General features: G+C 37.5%; 1 protein-coding gene across 3 annotated transcripts; it reads right to left on the bottom strand.

Annotated features, from left to right (window-relative positions):
- Positions 1-180: 180 nt before the first annotated feature.
- On the bottom strand, positions 181-24,845 carry LOC113059821 (type II inositol 1,4,5-trisphosphate 5-phosphatase-like). Of its 3 annotated transcripts, XM_026228440.1 has the most exons (23): positions 24,423-24,845; positions 23,885-23,964; positions 23,062-23,159; positions 22,949-22,978; positions 22,760-22,870; positions 21,086-21,223; positions 16,887-16,962; positions 12,730-12,900; positions 10,240-10,341; positions 10,031-10,145; positions 9,771-9,887; positions 8,864-9,051; positions 8,670-8,781; positions 8,484-8,593; positions 7,330-7,465; positions 7,144-7,254; positions 6,593-6,758; positions 4,984-5,219; positions 4,623-4,733; positions 4,153-4,237; positions 1,145-1,272; positions 951-1,062; positions 181-585 (listed from the first exon to the last, which is right to left on the bottom strand). In XM_026228440.1, exons 1-23 carry the CDS (start codon positions 24,480-24,482, stop codon positions 446-448), a joined length of 2,733 nt encoding a protein of 910 aa, XP_026084225.1. In that variant the 5' UTR covers positions 24,483-24,845; the 3' UTR covers positions 181-445. The 3 variants fall into 3 exon arrangements, with proteins under 3 accessions (XP_026084225.1, XP_026084226.1, XP_026084227.1); XM_026228441.1 differs by lacking the exons at positions 22,760-22,870; positions 22,949-22,978; positions 23,062-23,159; positions 23,885-23,964; positions 24,423-24,845 and adding an exon at positions 21,575-22,536; XM_026228442.1 differs by lacking the exons at positions 21,086-21,223; positions 22,760-22,870; positions 22,949-22,978; ... (1 more) ...; positions 23,885-23,964; positions 24,423-24,845 and adding an exon at positions 19,607-19,745.
- Between the last annotated feature and the right edge of the window lie 1,341 nt (positions 24,846-26,186).

Consider the following 26,186-nt stretch of genomic DNA (forward strand, 5'->3'; position numbering starts at 1 on the left):
TACTTTATTTAGGTTGGTGTAAAAAAATCTTGAAAACGAGCATGAAAATAAAAAAGACAAATGTATAATGGATTAATACCTCAATATTTAAATTACATTCTTCAAATTATTTTACATCTAAATAATATGAATCTTGATATGATTTTTTGAAGAAACTAAAGGAAAAGACAAACAGTGAGATTGTGATAATTGTTGAGATTTAATAAAAAAGAACAACTGTTTTTTTTATTTACAAACATCAAAATACAAATATATTTAATTAAATAACCATTATTCTTCAAATAAAACTCCCATTTGCTTTGTAATAATACAAATTAGCTTCAATATCTGTTTAAAATGTGTTAAATTAAATGGCAACTACAAAGTTTCATATATGGACATAATTCTGCTGAAACCTGGAATAAAACAGGCGTGTGAAATAATCAAGGCGACGTGATGCAGTTCATTATTCAGGTGATTTATCATGAATGTCTCTGTCAGAGGGCATCTGGACCAAGAAATGCTGGAAAAACTCCTTCACCTTTCTTTTCTCTGTAATATCTTGCTTTGTGGGAGACCTGAGCAAAAGGCCAGCGAAGATCGAGGCTGTGAATAAAATACAAAGTCAGTCAGACTGTTCAAATCATATTTGCAAGTTTTCCATGACTAACAAAATTCGTGGAAAATCAAAACAGAAACCAACACTTTTTCTTTTCTTTTTTTAACCTAGTACAGGACCACATTTCTTACTTATGCAACTAATCAGTTTATAAATGACTAATAATAAGATGTAGTCAGCATTTAAGCAGCAGGATGAGGATCGCTGCAGTCTTTGCTTCAGGAAGCACTGAATGTGTCTTGATTACAATCAACGTTTGACTTCTGCTTTTACATTGAAACTGGCCAGTGCTCTTAAAATCTGCAGACAGAAATACACCAAAACAAGTAGTGAAAGTGCACTGTCAACCTACCTAAAATATTGATATCCAGCCGATTGTGTGCAGAGAACTTCAACAACTCTTGAAGAAAGGGCATCAGGTAGTTAAAAACATTTTTATGACACTGAGGTAGCATAGAAATGATCTGTGGGGAGAAAGAACATGCACTTTTTCAGATGGTACACTATGTATTTCACTACAGCGAGAAAGGCATGTTGAAGACAGACCTGTCTACACTGGCTGCTGTCAGAGCAGCACTCCAAGCATTGTGGGTAGAAGGAGAAGGGGATCACCGGTTCAGGAAGAGCATCGAGGAACAGGAGCAGGGCTTCAGCCACAGAGTGGTTACTGCCAGCTGAAACAGCTTCAGGTCAAGGGCACTCAACATTCAAGTACACTAGAGACACGTGGATGCACGATCAATTCAGCTTCAGAGAAAAGAAACATTGATCGTATTATTAATAACTGAGCACCAATTAAAATTAAACACATTAGAATGACTTCTGAAGGATCATGTGACACTGAACAATATTAGAAAATTGCTGTAGTAATATTTCACAATATTGCTGTTATTACTGTATTTTTGACGAAATAAATTCAAAGTTTGAAAAGTTTGTAAAATTAAGAGACTCAAAAAAAAGGCCCAAAACAGTATTTTAAAATAAAACGTTATTATATATAATCCATTCATCTAAAAAGATTTCATCATTAAATTATTATATATATTTTTAATTCATGGCCTATTGTGGGCTTTGACAGAGCAGCCCAGCTATGACGTGTGTTAATTTTACCATATTTTCCGGACTATAAGTCACACTTTTTTCATAGTTTGGCTGGTCCTGCGACTTATAGTCAGGTGCGACTTATTTATCAAAATTAATTTGACATGAACCAAGAGAAAACATTACCATCTACAGCCACCAGAGGGCGCTCTTTTCTGCTCAGTGTTCCTGTAGTCTACCCCTAATAAACATAGAGCGCCCTCTCGTGGCTGGAGACGGTAATGTTTTCTCTTGGTTTTTGGTTCTAAATAAATGCGACTTATAGTCCAGTGTGACTTATATATGTTTTTTTTCCTCATCATGATGTATTTTTGAACAGATGCGACTTATACTCTGGTGCGACTTATAGTCCGAAAAATACGGTACAGGTAATAATTTAGGCCAGTGTCTAATGTAATCTGAGCCCTTATCTCCGTTTAGTTCAACAGCAAAAAATAGCCAATAACAGAATAAAAAACTACAAAATATAAAACAACCTAAAATCATGTGCAAATACGTTAGTAAAACCAAGGGGACTATTTAAATTAATTTGGTGCTAAAAACGTCTGATTTTGAATGTTTACTACTGTATTTCAGTGTTTCCCACAGGTTTGAAATATACTTGCGGAGGAAAATCCTCCGATTACCCACGGCACAAAAATGGGCAAGCGACAAATAACAAATAATGTGTGGTTTTAAACAATGTTTTTATTTATTGAAATACTTGTTAATTACATAGGCTACTACTACATTTAATTATATACTCATATTATGCATGATTATGCATTGTAAATAATGCACAACTACAGCATTTAAATGATAGGACAGGCCGCCCAAGTAAAGTCTTTGTATGGGAAACACTGCATTTTTATTTATTTTTCTAATTATACCATGTGATAGAGCTGTAGTCAAGTCCAGCTTTGTCGAGTCCAAGTCAAGTCCAAGTCCAGGACTAGTCGAGACCGAGTCAAGACCGAGTCCAAAGAGGTTCGAGTCCAAGTCAAGTCCAAGTCCAAAAGTTTCGAGTCCAAGTCCAAGACCGAGTCCAAATGAAAGAAAAAAGGGTCCTCTTCAAGACCACATACTTAACTACTGATAATGTTTGTGATGCAAGAGAAAGCATATCTCCTATTCTAAGAAAATCATTTTACATTATTATTTGTAATGATCAAAAAGCATCTGCAAAGTAACAACTCTGTAGGACAGGGGTCTCCAAACTACATCCTGGATGGCCAATGTCCTGAAAATTCTAGCTCCAACTAGCCTTAAAACACCTGGAAGATTAGTGTGTCTAGTAAGAGCTTGAGGTTCAATTTTGTATAATTAGGGTTAAAGCTAACAGGGGCGTTACACAAGATCCCGGGCCCTATGCATAGGCGAATCCTGATGGGCCCCCATGCCCCCCACCCATGAAAATATCCAGGTAAAAAATATATATTTCAGATTCATACTTTTCAAGGGCCCTCTCTTCCTTTGGGGCCCTGGTAATGAGTACTGGTTTTACCCAGTCCAAACCTGGGAGCTAAACTTGGATAAACAAACAAAGTTTGGAACTGTAAGGTCAAATAATTTTTATGTACTTTATTTTTTATTGACATTATATGTGTGGTCAAAAATTTATATGACAGATGCCTTGGCACAGTGCACAGACACACGCAAAGCTCGGGATATGAAAGCTAAGATGGAGAAACAGATGATCATAGCCTGTACAAGGATAGCCATTTTTTAAATGAATATATTAGCAGAGCTACTGTAAGTGATTTTAAGTGCTGGAATTCCATTTATTCTTTGCTGAAACTTCTGCATCATCATGGAGATCCGGGTCATGGTTGCCCAGCAACAGCAGACGCCACTGGAGCACGAGCGCAGATTACAGAGTGCTTTGGAAAAAAGGAGAGCGGCGCGTCTAGCGTTTTCCGCACGTTTTCAGTCGCGACATCATGCAAATGTGGTTTTGTTTTGAAGGAAAAAATTTTATTTTATTTTTTTGCTGGACTCGGTCGAGACCAACTAGAAGACTTGGCGAGTCCAATGGCCAAGTCCGAGACAAGTCCGAGTGCAAATTCAACGAGTCCGAGACAAGTCCGAGACGACAGAAAAATGTCTCGAGTCCGGACTCGAGTCCAAGACCGGACTCGAGTACTACAGCCCTACCATGTGACATTTAAATTTTAGTCTTATCAAGCACCGTTATATTCTTAGTTTATTTATTTTTTTGCTCTTGCAATGTGAGAAAGAGAACATGGTCGCCCACACAATATCCCATGAATCATTCCTCTGGACTGCACTGGTCTCTGCTGAAACCCTCGCTCACCAAGTCTCTCCTGCTCTGTTTGCAGTGGCAAAATAAAGGAAACTATTTTAATTTCTAGAAATAGAAGAACTAGACGTTCTAGTTAGAGTGAACTCTGGAAGCACGCTGAGTCAGTTCACACCGCAGACATGAATCATGCAGTGACCGTGTGAAAGGATACGCAGAGAGTCTGAGCTGCCCGTGTCCAAACAATCCCGAATCTCCTCGAACTCGCTGCGCAGGCCGGGCTGCTGAAAGAGCTCTTCCTGTAACACAGACAGTGTCAACTATTACAGCTCTTGGATGAACTCCAGGCATTGTGCTTCGAAGTTTCATTTACAATCAGTCGATGAATCACATGTGTAATAGAGCAGGAGATTTAGTCAGCCATCTCGGAACAACACAGAACGGTTTGGGCAAGCTATTATTTCTTGTTTCGTGTTACTAAAACAACTTTGAGTGAATTTCCTCCACAGTCTGCTGCTTTAGTGTTGGTGCTGCTATGGAGAGCAGCTCAATGGCTCGACCGTAAAAAAAGACAAACAGCTTTTAGCAGCACAACATTACAAAGGCACAGTTTCATTTTTTTTTAAGACAGGGAAAGAGAAAAGTTTCAGCAAGATTAAAACACAACAAGGCTGTTGTCCTGACCTGTTTTTTAGCATTACGGAAGAGATGGTCCACCATCATCCATATCTCCTTGGGGATTTCTTGAGGTTTATCAGTCTCTGGATTACTGCCCTGGATATCTGACTTCATACTCTGATGCAACAAATAAAAAGCATGAGGCATTCCCAGATGATTACAGCTTGTAACCAAGTTTATGAATTAAATTAAAATTCAATTCAATGTATGCATTTAAGCAGACACTTTTATCCAAAGTGACTTACAGTGCACTCAGGCTATCAGTTTTCACCTATCATGTGTTCCCGGGGAATCGAACCCCCAACCTCGCTTCATAAAGCACAACACAAACAGCAGTGCTAGTAAGACACGGGCGGCAGGCTCTCACCAGCTCTCTGACGGTCTCCAGGGGCATGTCCTGGATGGGCTCTTTCAGCAGACACAGGGTACTGAGAGACGAGCCGAAGCAGCTGGGCAGGTAGTTGCCCGTGACGGAGATGAAGTAGTCTTTCCCCCTGTCCAGATGCAGAACCAGGATGTCCTCCAGCTGCTGCTGGCCTGAGTTCAGCTCTGGAGCTGTAGAGCGGTTCACAAACACCTCCAGGTCGATGTCCACGCTGGCACCTACACAGAGACATCAGTGAGACCGAAGCAATAACAACTGATGGCTGCTACGGACAGAAAACATTCAAAGCGGGATTCGGACTCGAGAACGACTAACATGTAGGGATGCATGAAATTATCGGAGCGTTATCAGAGTCGACCCAAAATGATGCCCCTCCGGTAAGACGTTTCATTTATTTAGGGGGCTCTGTTGGCCTGCTTGTATTAAAATGAAAGTAAAATACACAAAAATCAATAAGACACTTATGTTTCTGAATACATAAAGCAGTATCAATGTCATAAATATAGCATAAGGTCAGAAGCTATACCTTACATGACAAAAAAAAAAAAAAACATGACACTAATCAATTCAATAATTTAATATATACAGATTTATACATTAATATATATATATATATATATATATATATATATATTTTAAATGTTTAATGATATCTTAAATACAAGGAGTTCTGAAAGATTTTTAGCATTTTTAAAGCTCTTTTGTTTTACACCAGTTAATTAAATAATGCTCATTAGTTCTAACAGATATGTTTCTGCTCAAAACTAACCAAAATTAACACCGCAGAGACTTGGTGTTGCTTCAAAACAAAGGAAAATATATATCTGTATCAGTGTCGGCTGTCAGACAAAGTGATTTGAAACAATATCGGCAAAAATCTGATATCGTGTGTGTTGTGCCAAATGCTTCTGGGCCAAATTCTGCAGCACAAAGATGGATGTTGTTAATACTTATTTCATTAGACTGAAAACAGCCATAAAGAGTCTTATATTTTTATTGTAATGTAAGAAGTTGCCATAAAAGATGATGCATTCATCTAATAAAGATATTAGTAATTTCCCTTGGAAATCATTTTAACAGCAGATAAATAGAAACGTTAATTTTCCGTCACTGCTGAGAACTAATCACCACTCAACATATGAAGAATCATCAAAATAAAGTTTCACAATCTTCAGCTTCAATATTACACATCCCTTGTTTATACTATCTTGTCAGAATGACCATATTAATTATGTAAGTCCATCAACATATCATAATAACCAGTGGAAAATTCAGAATTTCTTTCAATTCAGACTTTTTATGAGTCATAATTAAGTTTTAATTGTGAATGTGATCACTGATTGATCATGAAGAATGGCTATGGCTTGGCACTTTGCTGTCAGTGAGGACTGAAAGTGACTGCCGTTATTGCAACGTGTTGTGTCACGCCTGGTTGGGACACAGTTACGTGATCCAACCGATGACACTAGCAAATAGTCCCAGTTTTAACCAGAAGGTATATAACAGCCAATCAAATCTCAATAAAACACTATTAACTATTGTTGACTAGATTTCACTGCATCACTTCTCCATCAAATAAACCCCGTCTCACCCTGAGCCAGGAAGCCTTTAGCAGGGTTTGCTGTTAACCAGGGCTTGCAGTAGGTGGCCTCGTCCAGCTTGGGAATGAACTCAAACTGACACGGCACCTGTCCATCGTTATAGACGCTCACAGTCTTTGCCTGTTGCTGCATGAACTTCACATCCTGGAACTGGAACTACAGAAAGAAACCCAAAAGAAACATGAAACATTCATTCACAATTTTAATGAGCATTACATAATCATTATACTTTGTTTTAATGTTTGGAGTCTGAAAGATTTTTAATGTTTTTGAAAAAACGTTTCTTATGCTGAAAAAAGACAGAATTTCTTTGATTAAAATAGAATAAAAAATATCTGTTATTTTGATGATTCCTTGATGAATATAGTGCACAAACTGCATTTAGTTATAAATCTTTTGCAACATTGTAAATGTCTTTATTCTTACTTTAGATCAATGAAATGCATCTTTGCCAAAGGAAGTATTAATATCTTTAATGACCCCCAGATGTTGTACATCAGTATGAATGTAAACTGTGTCTAAATGCTGGAAGACTGCTCACTTCTCTCTGAGACAGAGACACTGAAGGAATACAATCGTTCTCCAGGCGGTCGATGTGCCTCACGATCTCTTCGAACGTCCGTTTGTAGGACTCCTCGTCCACGACCTTGATCTGTAACAGCAGAGTGACAGCAGATGTCAGTAAGAGGTCACCGAGCGAGGACTGGCTGACGGCGGCCGTTCTCACCCCGATCTCTAGCAGAGAGCTGACGGGTTTGTGGTCGCTGGTCTTCAGGGTCATGTGACTCTGGTACTGAAGCTGTTTAATGTTCTTTCCCCTCCACAGGATGCGGTCACACCATGCTGGAACTCGGCACTTCTCACTGCACACACAAACACAACACTGCTCAGACCAGACACAAACACTTGCCATTTACTGTTTGTATAGCATTTTATCATATTTCACATTTTATTTGTATTTTCTTTAATCAACTTTAGGGCTGAATGATACTAGGGAAAAATGACATTTCGTTTTTCCTTGCAATACACATTGCAAAATGCAAAAATACAGGAACTGTTATCAGATGAGTCGATTTTGTGATTCTGATGTGAAGTGCATCTGAACAAAAGTGAGCTTTCATAGGCCAAGTAATAATAATAGAGGCTATGAAGTAATAGTAATATTTTTTTTTGTGATTTTTATAAAATAAAACAATTAATAAAATAAAAAAATAACTGTATATAACTGTAAAATGAAAATACAAATATTTTCTATCATATTTATATCTTGATTTAGAGATTTAAACTATCGAGCTTTTATTTTGACAGTTTTCTGGCATATAAATAAATTGTGCGTAAGTAAAAAAAAAATTGTTTCCCTCTAAAAAAGGCAGTGCATACTGTATATTTAATTAAATCACAGCCATCTTAATTTGATAATCGTAATAATCCATATCACAATATTGATTTTGTTTTGAATATCATGCAGTCCTACTCCAATTATAATCCTAATAAATGTCTCTTAAAAGATCATTACTATGTGGTTGTCTACTGGTACAAAAGAGCCAAACCCCAAGTCCCTGTGATATTCTGGTATCTAAATATGGATTGGGTCACTCATTCTTCATAAATCTTCATTTCTTTTATTGTCAAGATGAGAAACATATGTTTGACACTTGGAAAGGTAACATCTCACCATGATACAAGGTACTTATTCATATCCATAGCACAACATGGATCATGTGCCCAAGTGTAATACTTGTTCACAGTAATATTTTCCTGTGGTCTTTTTGGTATGACTAGTGAGGGAGGTGTGGGTTGTGAACACTGAAGTATCTCTGCTGCAGATTACATCACAATCTACAGACCTTGTGTGATGAAAGTCTGATGGTGTTTTCTGACCTTGTGTCCCACTGATCTGAGCCGGTGTCGTATTTGTATGTTGGTTGGAAATCAATCTCTCCCTCCGTGAAGCCCACAAACACAACCTCTTCATCCATCTGTCGTTTCAACTGAAACACACACACACATATCATATAGCCATCAAACTCAACACTCTCTGGACAAACGGCAGTGTTTCTGTCTTACCTGGTCGTGATTATACAGGGTCTCAAAATCCTTCTTAGCTATCAAGTCCTTCACATGATCCACTTCAAGGTCACTGATTCGGTAGTTCAGATCTCCCAGCCACAGCACAACACTGGAAGTGAAGAGAGACGCATGATGATGAAAGATTCAAACAGAGAGAGTTAGACTGGCAGGCTACTGTGTTTGGCTGGTACCTGTGTTTCATGATGGTGAGGGGTGGCAGTGTGAGGTCATCCTGGCTGAACTGCATCCTGCGACAAATGTCCTTGAAGTCCTGATTGCGTCTTTCAAAGTCTTCTGTGTGCGCGGCGAGGTGGGAGTTCACCACACAGATGTCCGAGTTGTGAAACTGGAAGCGGACTGCTACTGCACCTTTATTACCCTAAATCAGAAATTCAATGCACCAAAAACATGGCTCTATTTTTTTAGGAGCACTTGTGACTTGAACTTCAGGTGTCACCAAAAGTTGGGATATTTACTTTCGCGTCGCCCAAAATTAGTATTTACTAGATGTCTTCAAGATCTGCCTAAAGTAAGCATCAGTCCCAACATGCAAGTGGAACAGGGGATTCAAATACACATCAAGTTATCTGCACATCACAACTAGTTTAATCAAATGTCTTATGCTGGCAGCTAGTGGCTAAGCTAGTCAAACGTAAACCGGAAACTGATATCCCGACTGGCGACAGCTGGAGTTCGTTGGTACGCTTGTGCATAAACATTTTTTTAGAGAACAGTTAAAGTCAATTTTTTTGAGATCATCTTATTATTATGCCACTATATAAGGACATGCAGTACTTAATAATAAATGAATTTTAATGAATGATTTTTCTTTTTACATTTACATTTACATTTATTCATTTAGCAGACACTTTTATCCAAAGCGACTTACAGATGAAGACAGTGGAAGCAATCAAAAACTACACAAAAAAAGCAATGATATATAAGTGCTATTTTTAATAATAATAATATTAATAATAAAATTGCAGCCTTCACACTTTTTACATGCGTTTGACACTTAACAATTGTTACATTTGGACTCTGTGTACAACTATTCATTAGCTTCCATTGAGTCCTGAATAACTGTTTTCATGAACTCACCAGCCGTCCCATGACGCCTGTGCCGACGCTCTCCACCTCCACCTCAGAGATGTGTGCTGCATGCTCCATCTTCACATAGAACAACAGCATGATGCCCACCAACCGCACCAGCTTCACCTGCAAAACACACACAGCAATGCTCATGACAGTCACTTCAGAGCCATCAAAACTCTTTTCTCTCGATACATGGGAAAAAAAAACACAGGGAGGTATTCATATATCATTTGCCTGAGGTGTGAGAGGGCAGAGGAAGTCCTTACAAAAGCATACTTGGCATCTGGATGGAGGCCCTTGTAGACGGCTAACATCCACTCGGGCTCTTTAGGAGTGTCATTGAAGAGAAACGCCTCCTTACTCAGATCCAGCTCCTGGAAACTACAGAGGGAAAACAGCAGGGAATCAGAAACACTGATCTGACCATCTTCATTGCTGCTTACATTCATGAAGATATCATAATGTCAAATCTTACGCCACGAGGTAAAAGTCTGGAGGAGTGGTGCTGGACGCCAGCCATGGACTGAGACTTTCCTTTGGATTCTGCCCATTCACATTGTACGTGCCCAAGAAAAAGCTGTTGAGTGGTTCACATGATGTCACAACACAAGCCAAAGAGAGAAGCTGCCAGTATAAATTAAGAAACCTCTCACATACTGAAACCTCAAGAAGTACTGCAAAGAGAACTACTGTACTGCTAAGGTCAATGAAAGCAATTCCAACGCAGGAGTCTGTTTAATTCTGGCTCAGTCTGGATTTAATACAGTTTGGTTTTAAAATGACTGTGCTTATGACGGCATGACTATATTTGTAGAAATACTGTTCATGCATGTGCAGCTGTAGGACAGGTTTCCATCCAGAAGGGGGCACTGCTGACAATACTGCAAATGTCCACTCAAGGAGGATTTTCTCCAACTTCAAAAAATAGACTGAACTGAAATGTATTAATTTACATCAGTGAGATATTTTGGGAGGGCAAACATGTCTTTCCTGTCGTATTCAGCAAAGACATGTTAAAGAGGTCATGAACCGATAAGATAAGAGTTCATTGTACTATAAAAACATCCTGTTAGTTCCAGAACTCAAAACTGTCTCGAGGGTCAAAAAGCAGCTTTTATTGAAGCCAATCTGCCAAAACAAGAGGTTGTGGAAGGTGCCACTTTATGATATATTATATTGCGATATGAGGGGAAAAAATGTACAGGTTAAATATTTTAACCTTACATAACTAGAGAAATCGAGGCATTGGACATAGACCTGAAAAGTATTTTTTATTGAGCCATTGTTCTTCTCAAAAAGTGTAAACGTGAAACATTGTTATTGATACAACCACAACTGCTATTGATAGCGAAGTGCTCGAGTGGGTACTGTGAATCATGCTGAGGTAATTAATATGTCAAATTAATATTTTGCACTCAATTATTTATTTATAAGTCAAGTGGCCACATGAATTAAGTGGAAGATTAAACAGTGTAGTCTTTATCATCCTGCAGGGGTTTATTATCTGAGAGTACACTATCCTCAGTTTAAGAGCCACTGGGGTAGGGCTGCACGATAAATCACATGCAAAATTTAATGTGCATCTTCTCAGTAAAGCCGGTTTTGTAATCAGCTGTAAATCTCCATCACCTATGCGTGTTCACATGGAGCAGCATGTACTACACAGAGCTGTTGTTCACCGCTGGTCATTAAATATAGCATGCAATTTATTGTGTGTATTTGTGCTCCATTGTTTGATTACTAATGCCCGAGTAGTGAGCTTTTTTTTAAGATCCATGCGGCGGCAGTAAGAACTTGGTTTTTGTTCACATCATTTTACAGTGGATTCGTTTACAAATAAGGCACAATTCGACACAGTGAGTGCCAGTGAGCTGACCACGCTTGATCAATGTAGCCTTCACAAATCAAAACTTGACTTGCCTACAATAAAATCCATAAATACATATCATATCACAATGTTAGTTTATATCCGAGCTAAAAAGTGTTTCAGGACTTCGAGTAGCTGGCGTGATCACTTAACAGTGGAAACTATTTAAAATACTCCATTATTTTTGCTCTTACAGATAAGAGTAATCCATCATTTGAAACTGTAAAGGGTCTACTTACTCACAATAAGAACAACACATTATGCTTTTTTAACAAAGACAACAAACAGGATGCGTTTTCTGCTGTCTCAGTCTCTATGAACTGGAGCACAGCACAAAAATGAAGCGAAACTAGGCTACTAGCTTCACAGAAATGAGAACTCTTATCTGTAGAAAGCTTTTCTTTTCAAATTAAATACTCTGATTAAGTAATTTCATTTCTCTCTGAAGACACGTCAAGTGTACTGCAGAGATGGCAGCCAACACTGACTCAGAAGTTATTAACACTAGTTTATTAATGATTCATTAAAATATCTCCTTGATATATTTCCTGACACATAGTCATTACTTTTGTAGTGCTTTACAGCAAGCTTTAAGCCTGAGCTTGAGCTAGCCTATATATTAAAGGCAGTATTAAGTTTCAGTATTAATTAATTAAATTAATATAAAAGTGCAACTAATGGTATAGTCAACTAATGGCTTAAATGAATGAGTACTAGTTGGGGTAGTGGCCTTAGTTTTAGTCCAGTCCTCCTTACTTCTACAACTGAAGGCACGCTTGCTAAACAAGGTCACGGTGTTGTTTCCACCTGCACAGACATCTTTTCCATCACCTTAATCGGTGGATGTCTAAAATATAAAAGAAGAAGGAGAAACCTAAAACAGGCCTGTTGTCTGTGAGCTGTGATGTCTGGGCTCGTGCTGAAATGCAGGGCTCTAATTAACAATGACACTTTAATAACATTTCAGTTTATTTATTGTGACATGTAGGCCACATGGGACCATAAAGGCCTCTGAAAAGCAGCAGATGCAAATTTGAAATCAGCATATGACATGACAGGCAAATGTTAGCATCCAGCATGACTGGCGGCTAGGCGCACCTGTAGTTCTGGATGTAGGTGTAGGCGTCCTCGTTCTTGAGGAGCTCACACTTGATGAGGTTATCCCGCAGGCCGAACTGGGGCATGCCGAGCATCTGGGATTTATTTGCCAGGATGGGCTGGGAGTTTCGGATCAGGTCATCTCTCGCCTCACTCCTCACTCTCTCCTGACTGAAACGAAACCAACAAACTGCTTTATGACAGAAACACTAAATACTTTTATTCAGTTAGGATGCATTCAATTGATCAAAAGTGTCAGTAAAGACATTTATAATGTAACAAAAGATTTCTGTTTCAAATTATACTTTTCTTTTGAGAAGTCTATTCATCAAAAAATCCTGAAAACAAATGTATTATGGTTTCCACAAAATATGAAAAATCTAAACTATTTTAACAGTGTTAAATGTTTGTTTTTTTTTAAATAGCAAATCAATGTAAGAATGAGTTCTGAAGGATCATGTGACACTGAAGACTGGCACAGCAATAAATTACATTTTATAATATATTACAATAGAAAACAGTTATTTTAAATTGTAATAATTTCTTCACAATGTTACTGTTTTTACTGTTTTTTTTTATCAAATAAACAGCCTTGGAGAGAAGAAGAGACATCTTTCAAAGACATAATTTTAAAGAAATTGATTCAAATCGATTCTTGGAGTCACAGTTTGATCAAATATTAAATCCATTTATGCATAGATTTTATTCTAGTTTACGGTTTTATGGTATTTTTCTTATTTGACTGCTGTAGACCGTTTAAATAAAAAATCCCACTGAATTAACTGCAAACCTTGAAATTGTGTTTGTTGTTCTTCCCATTTTAGACAACTCAGTATTATAAAACAAGTCTACTTAACCTTCCACTGACTTTTTAATCAACTTAAAATCAAACACACCCCACTCTTTATTTTCTCATTCATGCATGCTTCTTTATAACACTTTAAGTAGTATTGCAAAATTGGATAAAAGGTCAAATGAAAATAAATACATTTTCTTTGTGAGTCTGGTACATCGAGTCATTTAAACGTTGATTTACTATCATGTCGCTCAGAGACGCAGAACAGCACTGTAGCTGTGTTTGGAATGATTTTTGCTTTAGAAATGGAGCAAAAACAGGGAATATGTTGTCTAAAACGTAAGTCTCTTGATACTTCTAGTTTATTGAACTGTTGTATAAAATCAATATCACATTTGTAATTATGCTGGCTTTTGGAAAAAAAAAACGTCAGTCTTTGTGTGATAGTAACTATATGACATTTATATATACATTATATAGATCTACAAATTTTCTGCCTCGTATATTGAAAAATTTTATAATTCTAAATTTCCAGTGAAAGCACGCACTATAAATGCATATGCAAACTAGTCTAGACAATCACGTGATGTATGCGCACACTCTGTGTTTTTTTTCGACGGGGGAGGGCAGCTACCCTGGTGGCACCAATCTGCGATCTTTTGCCAAGTCCCTATCAAACATCATATAGATTTTAAAATATTTCTCATTACTTAAAGCCCTGAATGGTTTAGCACCTCAGTATTTGAATGAGCTCCTTTAACATTATAATCCTCAACGTCCGCTGCGTTCTCAAAACTCAGGCAATTTGATAATACCTAGAATATCAAAATCAACTGCGGGCGGCAGATCCTTTTCCTATCTGGTGCCTAAACTCTGGAATAACCTACCTTACACTGTCTAGATTAAAGACCCATCTCTTTAACCTGGTTTACACATAACATACTAATACACTTTTAATATCCAAATCCGTTAAAGGATTTTTAGGCTGCATTAATTAGGTAAACCGGAACCGGGAAAACTTCACATAACACCCTATGTACTTGCTACATCATTAGAAGAATGGCATCTACACTAATATTAGTCTGTTTCTCTCTTATTCTGATGTCACTGTAGCCACCAGATCCAGTCTGTGTCCAGATCAGAGGGTCACTGCAGTCACCCGGATCCAGTACTGACCAGACATGATGGTGGATCAGCACCTAGAGAGGACCTCTACTGCCCTGAAAGACAGCGGAGACCAGGACAACTGAAGCCCCAGATACAGATCCCCTGTAAAGACCTTGGGCCCTATTTTAACGATCTGAAACGCAAGTGTCAAAGCGCGAAGCGCAAGTAAGTTTGTGGGCGGGTCTCGGCGCTGTTGCTATTTTCCCGGCGGGATAAATGGCTCTTGCGCCCGGCGCAAATCTAAAGTGGGTTGGTCTGAAGCAGCTTCATTATTCATAGGTGTGGTTTGGGCGTAACGTGAAATAAACCAATCAGAGCGTCATCCAACATTCCCTTTAAAAGCAGGTGCGCAAGTTCCATTATGGATTGCTATTATTATGGCGTATTTACCAGGCGCACGCCAGGAGCGGTTCACAGCCGAGGAGACTGATGTTCTTGTAAGAGCAGTGAAAGACAGAGAAGTTGTGTTGTATGGGGATGGGAGAATAATTAGCCTGAATAATTTGTAAGCTAGATTTATGCCTATTTTGTTCACATCTTCGTGGCACACCACAATGATTTCCGTCATCTCATGTGTTAATATTTTTTTAGTGTAACAATTTATGATTTGCAAAAATAACTGTTGCATCTGTGTAGATTACATGAGCAAAGTGTATGCGCGTTGTGCACGCTATACATTATGGTCAAGCATGCGCCCTTAAAATAGCATAATGAACAACGCGCAACGCGCCACTGACTTTAGACTAGGTTTTTTTTGGTCAGTGGCGCAATTGTTTAATGGAACAGCAAAATAGCACCAGGGATTGTTTGCGCCGGAACACGCCTCCTTTTTTGCGCTGAACCGCCCAGGGAGCGCAAGTTCATTCACTAGTTTAGCGACGTGCCTCTGTGGAGGGAAAAGCGCGCTTTGCGCGGGTGCAAAATAGGAATGACACATGCGTCGGTGTACAAAGTCAATTGCGCTGGGTGCAAGATAGGGCCCCTTGTCTCAGAGGACCACCAGGACAAGACCACAGGAAACAGATGATTCTTCTGCACAATCTGACTCTGCTGCAGCCTGGAATTGAACTACTGGTTTCGTCTGGTCAGAGGAGAACTGGCCCCCAACTGAGCCTGGTTTCTCCCAAGGTTTTTTTCTCCATTCTGTCACCGATGGAGTTTTGGTTCCTTGCCGCTGTCGCCTCTGGCTTGCTTAGTTGGGATGCTTCATTTACAGATATATCGTTGACTTGATTGCAAATGATTGCACAAACACTATTTAAACTGAACTGAGCTGGATGATGACATCATTGAATTCAATGATGAACTGCCTTTTTGCATTATTGAGACAGTTATTTTCCTGTTCAGTGCTGTTCAGTTGCTTTTTTACAAATTGTATTGTTAAAAGCGCTATATAAATAAAGATGACTTGATTTGACCAATTCAAACAGGCCGTTCTGATGAGGGGGTCAAAACAGGACTGAAACTAGCCTATTACTGCTAAATTATGATGATTTTGATGTAAAGATCTTGACAACATTATAAGTGGACCTCAGAGAACAGTACAAAATAATAAACAAAGGCAGTTCATGATCTCTTTAAACACAATATAAAATTATAGTTTTAAGGTACTATGATCTTAAATTATAACATCACAGTCTCTACTTACAAACCACACTTTCAACAAGCAAACAGATTGTTCTTAACCTGAGTTCAAAAACAAAACCGTATGATCATTTAACATTGTAGAGCTTTAAGCAATTAGGACAATCGGGTTATTGTTGTTAAAATGCTGATAAAAGAGCATAAGGTTTGTATTTCTCTTTTATAGTATATGGCACCTCACAGTATACACATGTCACTGTGTTCAACTGTTGTGACTCGCTTCGTTTTAATGACTGAATGTTTGCTGCTATGAATAGGCCTACTCTGCATTAAATAAGACACAACTGAAATGTGCCGATTCATGGTTTGAAAGCTGAAAATATGTATCAGGCAGTAGCGATTTTACCAAAATCAATAGGAGAGTCACATAAAACTGACTGACGAACTGAATTCAGCCTGCAGGCCGACAGCTGACAGGCTCTGGTTTAAATCAGAAACAGCCCGGAGAAGCAGAATTATTAGAGCTACATATGTGTGCCTTTATAAAAACAGTGTAAAAATGACCTGAGCTAATTATATCTGCAGCACTTTGATAAAGTGGGAGATGTACCTGTCATGCACGCTCTCTCCTCTGGTCCGCTCGTCCTCTTTCATCTGTCTGCTGCTGTTGGCTGCGTCGGCTCTCTCTGTAAAGGTGGAGAGAGATTTCACAGACAATGCTTGAGTCAGGTCAGTCTACAGCGTTTCATAAACAGCACTTAAACGCAAGCCAGCCAGGCATCCCATAATCTCAGGGGAGAGTTTTTCAGGAACTGTGAGTCCTACAGCTCTTTTCCAGCACCCAGATTCCTTGAGTTCGTTCTGATAACAAGCACAGCAGAAAAGGTCAAAGTTTCACCATGACTGCATGAATTAATCCATGAGGCCATGATGATGTCATGAGGGTGTAGAAAAGAGGAATGTGGGCGGGACCAAAACAAAGCTTCCTCAAAACTATTTCACACGGGCAGGAAAGGTTGGGCAACTATGGTTTCCGCATTAACACAATACATTTCGGTTGGCTGAGATCTGAATAACAAATCATTTCTAAAGCTTTGACTGGCTAATCGTGGCCTGTGGGGAGCACACTTCACTTTTTCCTGGAGCTGAGATGCATGTTTCAACACTAACGAAGAAAGACGAAGATCTGAAAATAAAAAACACATCTTATGGATATTATTGTGAATTACATTTTTGTGCATTTTGACCGTATGATTTTTTTCATCGCATCTTTGTGTGATTAATTCAGATTAAACGCTTGGATATTATTCATTCAATTCGGAAAAAGTCTCACTTTGTGAGCTTGGAACGGATTGGATTCTCTGCTTATCGTTTCTAAAAGACACTCATGAAGTCGAAAATGAGAAATGAGGATGAAAATAATAATATTACACTTTTTAACATCAAGATTTTAGGTTAATATTTATATCCATTAGGGTCCAACGTCTGACAAAGACTGAACATGAGTTGTCAGATTTAAATCAAGTTGAACTGAACAATTAACAAAGAGCATCACGACCTTCACTGGGGACAAGAAAAGGAATTCAAATGGCTTATTTAATTTGTGACCTATAAACGATTCAGAATCTGGGAAATTCTTAGTTGCTCCCAGTGACGAAATTCTAGGAAAATTGTGACTGTGTCCTCTTTAAATGAAAGAGAAGAAGATCCTAGTAAAGATAAAAGTGATTCACAAAGCATCTTAACCTTTAAAAGAGCTCAAGTTAAAAAAGTGTTAGGAGTAAGGAGGAGGACTTTTAAGAGGAGTTTCTTTAGCAGAGGAGACAATGGCCTAAAGACCAAGAGAGAGAAGAATGTGCTGCAGACAATGCATGACAGTGACTAAATAAGACGCTAGATTAGATTGTGTAGGACTCATGCTTGTGACCGATCTTATTAGACACAACAGCATCTATATATACATACACCCAATGATTACCAAAACCATTTGTATGTTTCTGTAATGGTTAATCCACCACTATGTATAAGCTCTTTAGTCCCAATAGTATTTCTAATGCTAAAATATCATTACTGTTGGGATTTAATGGATTTAAAGATAGACTGCACAAAAGTTTAATCAAAAGCAAGACTTTGAGACCAACCAGAAACTATTTGGAAATCGATAACAGCAGAAACTGTGGAAAAGTATTTAAAACACAACGCCAGCGAGAATGCAAGGCTAAAAGATGGGGTACAAAATACAAATAAAATATAGTTCATAAAATAAATTTAGTTTAGTTTTTGTTATTATGTGTGAATAAAGACTATTTAGATGTTTCAGTTTGTTATTTGCCCAATAAATGACAACAGAATTTTAAACTACTTTTTTTGACAGATTCCTAGAATACTTGTTTCCTCGCGTCATGACCGGTGGTTTAATAGATTTGAGCATGTGTGTGTGATTAGGGTAAAATAGGAAACCGGAAATAATAGACCCTATTTAAAGGTGCTCTTTTTCTCTTCTTCTTGGCCATCCAATCCCAGTCCTCAAATAGGACGTGTAATGCCTAGCAATGGGTCAGCGCCGGTCCTGAATCACTCCTAGTTAGAAATCTTTAGGCTGAATCAGGAGCCCACCGACAGGAAGCTTTAAAACCCAGGCTGATGTGCTCTGAGAAGTTTTATTTAAGATGATGTTATAGTTTTTTGTGTTTGTAATTGAATTTTCATTACTTTTTTAAATCTTTGGGTGTTTCTAAAATAGTGACAAATAAATAGTAAAAGTGCAAATATTCAAATAGGAAAAGTTTTAAAATACTTTTCTAGATGTGAAATAATATGTCACAAAACAGGACACAGTCAGATACCCCAAAATACTTAATAGTGCTAGTGGTAAATAACCAGAACAGTAAGTTACATGAAGATAGAAGGTAATATACAGACGTGAACAGTTTATAACACTTAGATACATAGATCCATAAATATACATACTCAAAACACAGGATTACACATTCATGTATGTCTCTATATCAAAGCCTATCTACTCAGCATTTATGAATATCAAAAGGTTTTTATTATTATTGGTTAATTCGAGCGTTTTCTGTGCTCTGTGAGTCGGAAAGCCCACAAGTGCTCTCTAGGTAGTCAGCTCACTGGGGATTGAGAAACAGCCCGAGTCAATCACGACTAAACACACTGCACTATGACAAACCAGAAGAACCGAGCGATTTTGTCTACTTACCGAGCTAACAGTGAACACACACACACACACTCGTAGTTATTTACATAGAGATATCTAGATATCGATTTACTTTGTTTAAAGTTATATCTAACCGTGAGCACTTTTCTTACCATTTAATCCAGTCGTGTTAGACATCTCCCTGTTTTCGCATGATTCTGACTCTATTTACACACGGAGTCACGGAGCGACTCGACTTCATTTGACTGAATAGCTTTTGGCACCGAGCATTACTATGTTGAAGGATCATGAATATGAATGCTGTCATTCTGACGTCGCGTCGTAACCGTCCTCTAACGTCCAGAGACGTAAGTCTTCACTAACGTCAGTTTTGCAGCCAATCAAATAGGCCGTTGGATGAACGTCACCTTTCATGAATTATTCATGAGCATTGCTTTCGCCATAGTAGGATTCGTCACGACGCCTCAAATTCGTTTGCAGACGCGCTCGGTCAAAACACAAAGCAATAGAGTTTAATCATACTCGACTAGAAATATAATCAGCATGTTATTGAGAAACAATACCAAAAATCCAGTCCAACATTGTATCCAGTGATATCTTCCTTTCAGCCTTGTAATATAGGCTAGAACTACAAATCTATTATGCAAATATGAATTTAGACAACACTTACATTGTAAGTGTGCCTGCGTGTTGATATCTAAAATTATTATAAAAACTATCAAAAACGTTGTTTGATAATTAAAATGATCATGAAATAAGATGTAATACAAAAAGCTAAAACGTTAAGTTAGAAATATTGCCTTGGTAAAAAATATGTTTTAGTTAGAGGACTAAGATTGCACAAAACTAAAGTAGATAAATAAAAATTTTAGATTACAGTTAAGTTATATTTAACGCCTAATGACACAAAAATGACTAAAACTTAAACTAAAATTGATAGTTTAACTGAAATATGAATACCGCATCAGTAAGTTTTACTAAAGCATCACTGTCAATAGTTACTAAATGGACACAGAAGATCCAGACTGAGACAGACTACCAATGATCTAACAAGCTTGTGGTTTCACTGAGGTTATAAAAACAGTGCTGATGATGCAGTGCTGGCATGTGGATCTTCTGGTCTGTTTACTCAAAGAAGTCCATGCAAATTGAAAGAGCAACAGCCACATTTGTTTCTGTAAGGGTTTCAGTGTTTGCATGATTATAGATTATAGAGACCACTGTACAGTAAACAGTTAAAGCAAATATACAGTTTTTATCACCAATTAACACACAGAAGAGACATCTTACAGGTCCATGACAAACCTACATTGTACTGTGAGAATTCAATGCTTCCCTGATTTAAAACGAGCAGTTCTGCACAAAAGCATCTAAACGTGCTCTCACGCTTCACTGAAGACTTTAAACACTAGCTTCTGGGTATGACTGTGAGAGTATATCATGATATGAACATGTGCGACTGACTGCATCACTGCCTAATTTCTGCAATGCTTTTTATGCTAAGGCTGCATTTATTTGATCAAAAATACATATACATATAATACTGTGAAATATAATTACTATGTTACTATTACTATTTGAATGTATTTTAAAATGCAATTAAATCATGCGATGGCAAATGTTATGCTTACGTGATTTCTTAACGTGTCTCATCTTGACAGTCGTGGCTCCAGTTGACTTTCTCAGTGATCGAGCTCCTTTTGACATCTTACGGTACTTTGTAAGCCAGTCAAATTTTGGTTTGTCCTTCGGATACTGCTCACAGACATCTGAAAGTTTAAAAGACAAGTTTACTTCATAACACAAATGAATTAAAGTTCAGGATGAAACACTTTCAAGTGATACATATTGAGACAGAATTGATGATATAAATAGATTGGTCTCACTCAGCTGATCACTGTCTCTAATTTCATTAATGATTTCTTTGTATATTTAAAGAGGCGAAGTGGAACTGTATTTTCCTCTCTTTTGTTGCCATTCTCTCTCTCAGAACTACAAGCCGCAATTTCACACTAACATCAGCATCAGAAGAGCCAGCACTTCCCTTTTCAAGCAAGTGGCTGCTGTTGTTTATAGTTTCTATTTTACCACAACTGATCTACAAGAGTGTTGCCGCTTACCTTGCATATTTCTAATATTCTTCCGGTTAATGAGCACATCTGAGCCCGTGATACTCGCCATCAGCGCTCAAGGGATGAAAGTCCTTTTGTTAAACATCACTCAGCAGAAGCACATTTCCTCTTTAGACTGTCAGATGAATTGACTTTCAAATGATGTTCTTGTTCAACTCGCAAAATATACTGGAGGTCCACAATCCTTAGAGCAAACAGCGATTCCTGCTACTTATTCTGTGCGTTAAAACCCACAAACTGAGTAGAAGCAGACAACCTACTTTATTTGAACTCAAACTCCGCCTCTCACACCCTTCTGTTCCACAATCTCATCCTCTCTCGTCTTCTTTAACGTGTGTTCGCTAGATTTATCTGTTGTCTGAGAGCCGAGCACACTGGCTGCTTAGCTTCTTCAGTCTGAATAACCTATAGACGATTTATTAAAGAAATATATAGCACGCAGAGGCTGTACAGCTTAGCTTCCCGGTAAACGCTTATTACACAATGATTCCAAAAGTACCATTTTCCCAGGTAAATGAATGACAGAACAGGTCAGCTGATGTCTTTCGCTTTCGGACAGCTTTGCTGTGTTTGAATGGGTTTCAGCATTTCATTAGGATGAATGGAAACGTGTTTGGCAGGTTTGCTGCGGATGGTACGAATGAAACGGTTTTTTCTTCATCACTGCCATGTGGATTCCCCTTCATTCAATGGACTACTGAACATGACCAAACAGTTCTTCACAAACACATCCAAATAAGATTAAATGTGTTTTTTCTCGTATAAGGCTTTTAAAATATTTTTTGTGTAGTTGATGTGTGTCTTTTTTATTTTTAATACAGTAATATTAGTGAAATATTACTAGAATTAAAAAATAGCAGTTTTTCTCTTTGAGTGCATTTTAAACTGTACTTTATTCCTGTGATGCACAGCTGTATTTTCAGCATCATTACAACAGTCTTCAGTGTCACATGATCTTCAGAAATCAGTCTAATAATGTGACACATTGTTATTTTCAGGATTCTTTGATGAATAGAGTTCAAAAGAACAGCACTCCTTTGAACTAGAATCTTTTGTAACATTACAAATGTCTTTACTGTCTCTTTGATCAACTGAATGCATCCTTGCTAAATAAAAGCAGCTTTTGAAAGGCAGTGTGTGTAAAAGGAACTTCATCATGATGTAATGCCTTACCGCTCCATGCCCGATTGACTTCACTGAGGAAGAGACGCGTATGAGAACCGAAAGGTAACTTCAGCTCCAACTCTTCTTCGAAAAACATTACTCGTACCTGAGTATCTGCACCTTTGTAGTGACAAGTGAATGTTGAATACTGATGCACTGACTTTATGATGTTGAGTAGCAGCAAACACTGTAACTCACCAACAACAGCAAGCTCATCTGGAGACGAAACTGAGGAGATATCAGATAAAACCACTCACATTTACCATCAAAGTGCACTTCCAATTCAAATGAAGCAAATAATTCATTCTTACCTTCAACAACTGAAAAGTCATAAGAAATGGGTATGATTTCATCCAGTGTGACATCATCACCAGTGATGGCCATCCTTCGATGGGAAAATATGAATAACCTGAAAAAGTCAAAAGTCTGCGAATGTAACATTTATCGTTATGGTTTTTGCAATTCTATAATCAAATATATACTCAATAATATTCTACATGCTGTTACTAAAAGACAAAAATAATACTATAAAAAAAAATCTGATAATAAATCATTTATGAAGCCTTTTTTGGTTTGTTTTTCCAGAAGAGAAAGACTGTTGATTTTGGATGCATACCCAGCTAACAAAAACATGATCTAAGAACATTTTGCTAAAGTTCCCATTGAGTTACGAAAATGTTTAAAAATGTTTCTTCTTGGTTATGTGAACGTAAAAAGACTACATTAATGGAACAATCAATTTTATAATTTAGCTAACATTATGGTAATGCTATATTTGAATGTTCTATAAATCATCTAAAACTAAGTAACGTTTAAAAAAATAAACAGCAGTAACATTTTAAAAAGAATTTAAAAAAAAGATTAATTAACAATATGTTAATAATGAATTTAAGACCTGATAACTTTAAACATGCATTATATTATCGTTACTGGAATAATGTTTGTTTCATAACTATGAGAGAACCTTACCAGAATGTTCCCTGTTAGCTGGGTACCTGCTCAAAGCTTTAGTCAATTTTAGATGATAGATGTTACAACTACATGAACTAAAACGCACAAAATTACAAGTGTGGTTTCGGAAAGTGTAGTAAAGCACATTAATGTTACTGGTGAAAATTATTATATTGAACTCACGCATGTTCTTTGTTTTGTTGCACCAGTCCAATCAGTTTGCTCTCTCTCACATCATTCAGCAGTAAAACACACTCCACAGCATGTGTTGGGCTGCTAAGGAAATCTGACACAATTCATCACCTTTCTATCAACCGAGATATTATGCTGACTGATGCTCGGTTTATAAGAGCCATTATCACTCTGCACACCGGCGACATCTAGCGGACCCGTGAGGAATGACATATGGGAATTTCCTTTTTTCATTAAAACTTGGGCATGCTCGATAAAAATAAAATAAAAATAAAAAAACGGTGTATGCTTAGCCTGATGCACTGTAAACAGATATCTAGAAATATTAACTACGTGACATTCACTACAATTTAAATATATTTTTATAGGCAAACATATCGTAGGCAATACACATGCAAAGTTTCGCAAAAAAACTTTCGTAGCTACGTTATAAAGCATGCACGTAAGAATCAATCACGGCTTTAATCTGAAAAGAAATACATGTTTGCAAATTGCAATGCACGGTGTCAGATGAGCGCTGAGAGGATACTATGATGCAGTTTTCCCCTTTGGCCAAAGTCTCTTGAATTGCCACGGACTGATCCATCATTCACAGCCAGTCTGCGCCGGATACTTCAAACGCAAGAGGTGTCATTTACGATCATTTTACACCAACAAACGTTTAAAGTGTTCCGGATAGCGGTCTGAAGTGTTTGACTGTCTTCATGGTTTCCTCCGCGAGCGCAGATGAGACTTCCCGTCTGATAATGCCACGCAGCAGATCCAAGAGTTCACGTTCCGCACTCAAATCATAGTTTCATCATAGCGTCTGTAATCGGTTATCAAGATCTTCATCAGCCACTCTAATAGAGCCACTTCTGATTTTCTCTTCTTTAGATGTATTACTTTTCTTCTTGCCAAGAAGAGGCGTCAGAGACTGCAGAGACACCGAACTTGGACTCAGATCCCACCCACTACTTTAGACACATACACTAGTTGGCGCTAATGTTTTATATACTGTATTATAACCTTGGCGATTGGAATAAAGACTAAATTAAATAAGTATAAAAAAAACTTACATTTGAAACAAACCTAAATTAAAAATTATAAACATATTTTTAATTGAAACAACTGAAAAAAATCCAGAAGAAAATAAAAAAAGCACATTTTGACAAACTACTAGGAATAAAATAAAATTATAAACTGAGAATATATAAATAAAAGCTAATTCTAAATATTAGTAAATAATAGTATAATACAAAAATAACACTACATTCATACTACATTCTGCATGGGCTGTGTGTGGTATGGAAAACTATTGCACAATTTCTGAGTGCTTCATAGTGTTGTTATTATTAAGTGATATTTAATTTGTTATCATAACTTAAATATAAAGTTTTTACCCATTAAAATAAAATTGTAATTAAATATAATTATTTGGTGATAAACCTTAACCTAAAGTTTTAAGTTAAATTAAACCTTAAACTAATACAAATGACAAAAGCAACATCATTACTAAAATTATTGAACTAAAAAAAAGATGTAAATCCACTGGAATTGGAAAGCCGAGCACTGCATTGTGGGATATGAGTATTAAGAGCAGTGGTGGTTCTTTCTAGCTTGTAGCTTTTGGTTCTACCCCTAAACAAAATTCATAAACTGAAAATAATAAAAATTAAAAATAATATTACACTTTTTAACATCAAGATTTTAGGTTAAAATTTATATCCATTAGGGTCCAACGTCTGACAAAGAAGAAAATAAAATACATAAAGTGAGTGATGATAACATATTTGTTTTATTTTTTGTATATAAAAAAAACATTATACAAAATCACATTTTAGTGTGGGGTTATTTAAGCTAATTGAACAGAAAAAAAATGTGTTGTTGCCCTATGAGCAACAGCATAGCATAACATAAACGATACATTAGCCTATTTTAGCATGATAGTGTCACGGTTGGTGATCCGCTGTCTCATTCTGGTCTTCTGGTCTGTGTGTCTGTGTGTGTGTCTGTGTGTGTGTGTGTGTCTGTGTGTCTGTGTGTGTGTGTGTGTGTGTGTGTGTGTGTGTGTGTGTGTGTGTGTGTGTGTGTGTGTCTTGTTACGCTGATTGTTTTATGTGGGCGTTATCGCTGATCATCAGTGATCAGTGGCAGCTGCATGTCATCATCCCAGCCTATTTAATGCCCTGTCTTTCATCTCATGTTTGTCAGATCACTGTTGGAGTTTCCCCGTGTTGTTTCATGTTCCTGTTCTCCTTGTGTGTACCTTCTGCTGTATTGAGTTCATCGTGTCATGCTGTACCTGTTTCAG

This window comes from Carassius auratus, chromosome 41 (assembly GCF_003368295.1).
Source record: "Carassius auratus strain Wakin chromosome 41, ASM336829v1, whole genome shotgun sequence".
Classification (NCBI taxonomy): Eukaryota; Metazoa; Chordata; class Actinopteri; order Cypriniformes; family Cyprinidae; genus Carassius; species Carassius auratus.